Raw genomic sequence first — 6,899 nt, 5'->3', positions numbered from 1 at the left:
TTATAAGTGCCTTTCACCCACTGGTAGAATTTACATCTCACGGGATGTAATTTTCAATGAACACAAGTTTCCTTATGCTGTTACCACTCACACTAGTCCTACCTCTTCCAACTTCACTCAACCCATTACCTCTACTGTACCTGTTCCTGTCATCTCTACCTCACAGCCACCAAAACAAACCACTTTCCCCTCAGACCAACATGGTCCACCTCAATCACCAACTCCCTGTTCTGACTCTCCATCAATACATATAACACCAGTTCCATCTACTTCGATACCTGCAGCAGCAGCACCTCCTCCACTCATCACAAACACTCATCCCATGACAACAAGGGCTAAAGCCGGTGTTTATAAACCCAAAGTCTATATCAGTTCAAAAACACCCTTGACATTAGAAGCTGCACTCAAAGATCCTAAATGGAATGGTGCAATGAAAGTGGAAATAGTGGCACTAAAGAAAAATGGTACCTATACTGTTGTACCTCTTCCACCTGGAAGAAAAGCTATAGGGTGCAAGTGGGTATATAAAATTAAAGAAAATGCAGATGGTAGTGTATCAAGACTCAAAGCTAGATTAGTAGCAAAAGGATTTCACCAAGAATATGGCTTTGACTTCTCTGAAACTTTCAGCCCGGTTGTAAAATTTCCCACCATTCGAATCATAATCACAATTGCTCTGCATAATCATTGGGACATCAAGCAACTCGATGTGAACAATGCATTCTTAAATGGTGATTTGATTGAGGAAGTTTATATGCAACAACCACTGGGATTCGAAGAACAAGATCCAAACATGGTTTGCAAACTTCACAAGGCAATCTATGGGCTCAAGCAAGCCCCCCGTGCATGGTTTGACAAGTTAAGGCAATGCCTCCTTCATCTTGGTTTTCACAGTTCAAAGGCCGATGCTTCCCTATTCATAAGATTTTTGAATGGTCACACAACCTACATCCTTGTCTATGTGGATGACATCCTAATTACTGGGAGTGACAACTCAGAGATCTCTCACCTAACCTCTCAACTGAATAACCAGTTTGCACTAAAAGATCTTGGTGACATAAATTACTTCCTGGGGATACATGTAACAAAGACAGATCATGGGTTGCATCTCTCACAAACTAAATACATCACAGATGTCATCTACAAGGCCAAGTTGCAATTTGCAAACAGTTTGCCCACTCCCATGACTGGTGGAGAAAAATTATCCAGCATTGGCAGTGACCCTGTCAATGACCCTCAACTCTATCGCAGCCTAGTTGGAGCCCTTCAATACGCTACCTTAACTAGACCAGAAATTGCATACGCCGTGAATAAAGTGTGTCAATTTATGCATACACCGCTGGAATCTCACTGGAAAACAGTCAAACGTATCCTAAGATATCTAAAGGGTACCCTCGACTATGGCCTAGACATGACTCGATCCACCTCTCTTGATCTTGTAGGCTTCTGTGATGCCGACTGGGCATCAGACATAGATGACAGACGGTCGACTACTGGCTTCTGTGTGTATCTCGGGTCCAACCCTGTCTGCTGGTCCTCCAAAAAACAACACACAGTATCCCGATCCAGTACCGAAGCAGAATACCGAAGCTTAGCAAGTATCACTGCAGAGATTACGTGGATTCAGGCTCTCCTTGGTGAGCTAAAGGTTCAGATTCCACGATCTCCCACTGTCTGGTGCGACAATCTTAGCACAGTGCTCATGTCTGCTAACCCAATTCTACATGCCCGCACTAAACACATAGAACTTGACCTGTATTTTGTCCGAGAAAAGGTTCTTGCCAAGACTCTCACAGTCAAACATACACCAGCTTATGATCAAACTGCCGATGTACTCACTAAGGCTCTCTCCAACAACAGATTTCTCTTCCTAAGAGACAAACTCAGGGTTCTGTCTCTCTCCACCCTGAGTTTGAGGGGGGATGTTAAGGATATGTAATTCTGAGTGTTATGTAATGTACGGAGTGTTAGTTTAACTGATAGTTAGTTATTTTCTGTTTTCAGTTATGTTAGGTAAAGTGTGTCAGTTAGTTAGTTTATTCCTATCTTTCAGCTGAACCCTTTGCCTATATAATCTGTACCACTCTCTTTTCAATCTAATGAGAATTACTTTCCTTTCTCTCTTTTACATTCGTTTAACATTTGCTACTTGCATAATATATAAACTATCATAAAACGATAATGCAACTATAAGGCAACCAAAACAAAAAATAAACAGGCTTATACGTAACTTGTTGTCCTTTAATTCAAATTTTCTATTCTTATTGTGTTTTTTTAAAAAATATATTCTACATTGGAAACCAGTAATCAACCAAAATGCAACTGTATATAAAGTAGATCTATTATTCATGAGATTTTTTTTAAAATTTTGACATCATACTTTGTTTTGGATTCGGGGGGAGCTCCAGATCTGTTTGTTACAGATCTACATTTCATGAATCTGAATTTCGATATTAGGGAGAATTGTTTTGATCGAATAAAACCGAAAACAATTGTGTAATTTCAGTTTCTTCCAAGTTATTCTGGTTTTTTTTTTTTTCGTAAATTTCTATTTAGATCATTGCAGGTCTTCTTTTCCAGTTGATTTCGCTAGAATTAATGGTTGTATTTTCCTCGTTTTGGTTTCATTTTGGTTGTTTTTTGCTAATTTGAAACGATCGAGGTATGTTCATCTTCATCGTTCGTCCCGTGCGGCTGAAGGTTTAGAGCATGTGGTATTTTTGTAAATATTTGTATGTGGGCTGTATAAATATTGAATGGGCCGGCCTATAGTAATTTTGTAATTTTTTTTCTTTTTTTGTATTTTCCTGTTTTTTTCCCTTTTTTTTTAGCTTAAAACTCAAATACTTATTTAGATTTAATTTTTGAAAATATTCTACCAAAATATTTTATGTAGACTCCACATTTTCATGTTTTCAAAAATATAAAATTATTTTCAAATTTCATACCAATCAAGCCTAAGATTAAAATAAAGTTACCAATATCACATCGAAGTTGAATACCAGCAAGAGTCTTAACAACAATTAAAGAGTCACTCTCAATGGTAATAATAAAATTATGAGAAGTATGCACTGACTCCACAACCAAACAACAAGCCAAGACCTCCTTAACAATCAGATTAAAAAAAGAAAGGCTTCGAGTCTCAACCTAAATGATTTCAACACAGTGATTCCAAGCAATTGTGATAATTATCACCATTCGAGTCTTTTCCCATGTAAAGTCTGCTAATTTATTAGATAAATATTTTACAATTAATTTGATTTATTTATATTTGATTATTGTCTGATTTTCTTATCATTTATTGTGAAATAGCCTGATCAATTTTTAGGGTTTGATTTGCTTTTATAAGGAAAGAATAAAATAGTTTATATTGATGAAATAAATATTATATCTAGATACAACATTTCCTTATAATTGATATTTATCTATATAATTTATTCTATTATTTGCCAAGGTAAATTCTTAGATTGAACTTGGCTGTAAAACATTCTAGGTTTGTTCAAAGCTGACGAAACGGATCAGGATGTCGACGAAAAACTTTTCTTATCTCACTACACCAAAAACTCTAATTAGTGACATTTTTAAAATGTCATTGTTCCTAATATTTAGTGACATTTTATATTTTAGTGGTATTTTTATAAAATGTAAGCTATGCTAATATGACTAAAAAATTCAAATGTCACTAATTAGTTTTCTAGTCACATTTGAAAATGTCACCTAAATATGAATTGTGGTAATTTCAAATGTCACCATAATATTTATTATTTATATATTTAATGTTTAAAAAATAATATACTGATATTTTGAAAATATAAAAAATTATACTAGTGACATTTTTCTAAAAGGCCACTAAAAATTATATATAATGTATTATTTATTTTTAATTAAAATAATAGAATTTTTTTTATATATATATATAAATCATCGTAATTTTCTAATTTTTACTTATCTTTTTATTCCTTATTTAATTTATATATGTATTAAAAAAAAATTCTAAACATAAAAGTCAATAATATATAAAAAAAAAACTCTAAACATAAAAGAGAAATAAATATAATTTTATATTAACATTCTTAAACTAAAATAAGTTTGTTACATAAATATTTCAACAATATAAAAATATAATACATAATAATTTTGTATTCTTACAACAAACATGAACAATAATAATAAAAATTGTATACAAACTATCTATACAACATTAATAAAAATAAAGATATATTTACAACTGAGTCTATTTTTCTATGTTAGTAAAGTCACATCATTGAATCATGAAGTTGTTTATCTGATTTTCGTGAAACCTGCATAATTTTTAGCACAATAAATAACAAATAAATAATCATCCATATACATATATAATGAAAACTTTAAAATTGTATTTAATTGTTACCAGAAATGTTCTTGGCCATGCAATAGATGCTCCAACAACTTCACCAATTGTCTTGCATTGTCCATATGGTCTAATTAATTCCTCGTCGAGGTTTATACAAACTTGAACAACAACTTCAGAATAATGATCTCCGAGCTCTTTTCCTCCAACTTCTTTTGATGAATCTTTACTAACAACTAGACAAATAGCAATTGTTTCAGGATCAGCAGTAACACTCTTAAGATTAACCATTTCACCAACCTACACAATAAATTATGACATAAAAATACACAAAAATTAATAAATTCATTAATAAAAAACATTAATATTTAAGTAATAAGTAAACTATATAATAATAATAATATTTACCTTAACAATTGGAATATCATATGCTGAAGATGAAAACCACAACTGACGTCGAGATTTCTTGTTATGTGACATACAAGGTTTTTTGGCCTACATATATAACAACATATTAGTAACATAATTTATTGGTTAATAATTTTTTTTGAATCATTTGAAAAATTAAAACGTAACCAGTTGTGAAGAAGTGACATTGTCATTGTAATTAAGAGCCTGCACATAATATGTTCAGTTTTAAGTACTGAAAAATATGGAATAATAATAAAAACTAAAGAGATATTATTAAAAAAAAAAATAGAGAGATTAAAGCTCTAACCATGTCAGGTATAATAGATGTGTCATTTGCATTGTAATTTTGCTTGTTGGCTTGAACTTGAGATCTTAATTCTTTCAATTCAGCTTCTAGAGTCTGTATATACTTCTTTTGGTTTCCTTTTTTCGTGGATTTGTTTTCCCATACGTCAGATGGGCAAACACCAAAACCGTACATACGGAATGATCCGTATTTTTCTTTACCCATTACTTCAGAGAAAGTGTCATTCATACCCTTTTCCTTTGATACATATTCATTCAACTCTTGTTTCTCTTGTAATTGTACCTATCATTAATATAAATTAAGAAGTAATAAAACAACTAGGCATAAATTAAAAAATATTCGATCATACCATTACTTGTTTCGTTGTATCAGTTACACTCTTATCTTTTTTGTATAGCAGACGTTAAACATAGCAGCACGTGTTGGTGTACTTCCACCATTCTCTTTCTACAAATGAATATTTAGTTGTAGTTAAATATTAATCAAATTATGCATACTTACGAAGTAATGTTCAATCTATATGCTAAAATAATTTTGTAGTTTACCTGCGCTGCTCTAATTTGTGCAAAACTTTTTGTGCCAGTTGTATGGTTGTATTTCTTTTGACCACGACTAGCTTTGTTTGTAGCACTTATTTTCTAAAACAATATATAAAATTGCATTTAATAAATATTAAATTAGTGAAATATGAAAAAAAATAATATACTCAATTAAATATTAAAAGAAAAAAATACCTTTGCATCGTCTGTTGTCCAAGATTTTATTAATTCCTCCCATTGCCCAGCATATACTCTTTTGTCCTTATATTTTTTTTGCTCCTCAAAAGATAAAGTTTGTGAATAATAAGTTCTCTTAAGATAAGCTTTCCAATTTTTAAGTTCCTTACCACAAGACCGCATAGTCCAATTTTCTGCCAAAGGAGGAATATCAAAATTTTCCTAGAAGTTTTAAAGCATGCATTAGCAATCTTAAATATACTAAATAGAAATTTCAAAATTAATTCAACTACTGATCTAAAATGCTAAAAAATCATTTGAAAAAACAATAATTTTTTACCTGTATGATTTTCCACATTCTATCTTTGTATTTGTCAGATACCTTATGCCAACTTTTGTAGTTAATTGGAGCATTTTTTCCATCTCGTACTAATGTCCCAATAAAATAAGCTTGCGTTTTTATCATGTGGTTGCTCAAATTCATTACAAGTGATTTGCATCTTTGTACCATCATGATTACCCCAAATGTCACGCATTTGTGTTGGACCTCTACCATTCTTTTTACCATTATTATTTGTCAACAAATCTGTAAATGAATCTACACAATCTTCATCTTGTTCAGCCAATCTATATTGCATATATCTATCCATACCTGCAGACATTTGTAACAATAATAAAAAAAAAAGTAGAATAGTGATAAATCTTTCATAATTATTCAAATAAACAATAAAATTCTATCTACTACTTTTAAAATCATAAAATTCATTAATGCTCACTGAAATGAAAAAAAAGAAAAAATAAAGTCTTCCAGAACAATATTATAGAAAAAGTAATTACAAAAAGGATGCTAAACAAAAATTACTTAAAACTTCCCTCATAAGAAATATTAATTTATATTACTTTTAACTTGATAATTAACTCATCACAAAGAATTAACGTTGTGTTTTTATAAAATTAAAGACTCAACAAAATAAACATAAAAATAATGAATATATGTAAAATAAATGACTTTAATCCACAAGCAAAAATAATGAGCCACACTATACATTCTATAGTAAAAAATTGCTATTAACAAGTAAAAAAAATATGAAAACATAGAAAAGTGGCTTAACTACAGTTGATCTCAAGAAAGAGT

General features: G+C 31.1%; 1 protein-coding gene across 1 annotated transcript; it reads right to left on the bottom strand.

The window, feature by feature from the left end:
* Window positions 1–4,256: 4,256 nt before the first annotated feature.
* On the bottom strand, window positions 4,257–6,426 carry LOC133034164 (uncharacterized). The gene is made up of 10 exons (XM_061109200.1): window positions 6,285–6,426; window positions 6,105–6,193; window positions 5,783–5,986; window positions 5,594–5,686; window positions 5,451–5,495; window positions 5,049–5,330; window positions 4,907–4,945; window positions 4,739–4,825; window positions 4,391–4,630; window positions 4,257–4,301 (listed from the first exon to the last, which is right to left on the bottom strand). The coding sequence occupies exons 1-10, from the start codon at window positions 6,424–6,426 to the stop codon at window positions 4,257–4,259; spliced, it is 1,266 nt and encodes a 421-aa protein (XP_060965183.1).
* Window positions 6,427–6,899: the final 473 nt, after the last annotated feature.

The sequence above is a fragment of the Cannabis sativa genome, chromosome 2 (genome assembly GCF_029168945.1).
Source record: "Cannabis sativa cultivar Pink pepper isolate KNU-18-1 chromosome 2, ASM2916894v1, whole genome shotgun sequence".
Lineage (NCBI taxonomy): Eukaryota > Viridiplantae > Streptophyta > Magnoliopsida > Rosales > Cannabaceae > Cannabis > Cannabis sativa.
This window is presented reverse-complemented; position numbering and strand designations above follow the sequence as displayed.

Excerpts from the sequence above, each read along its gene's own strand:
- LOC133034164 (XM_061109200.1), bottom strand. The coding sequence starts at position 6,426 with ATGTCTGCAGGTATGGATAGATATATGCAATATAGATTGGCTGAACAA. Across the intron at positions 6,194-6,284 it reads ACAAATGCGTGACATTTGGG|TACGAGATGGAAAAAATGCT; the intron begins GTAATCATGATG and ends TTGGGACATTAG. Across the intron at positions 5,687-5,782 it reads GGACAACAGACGATGCAAAG|AAAATAAGTGCTACAAACAA; the intron begins GTATTTTTTTCT and ends ATATTGTTTTAG.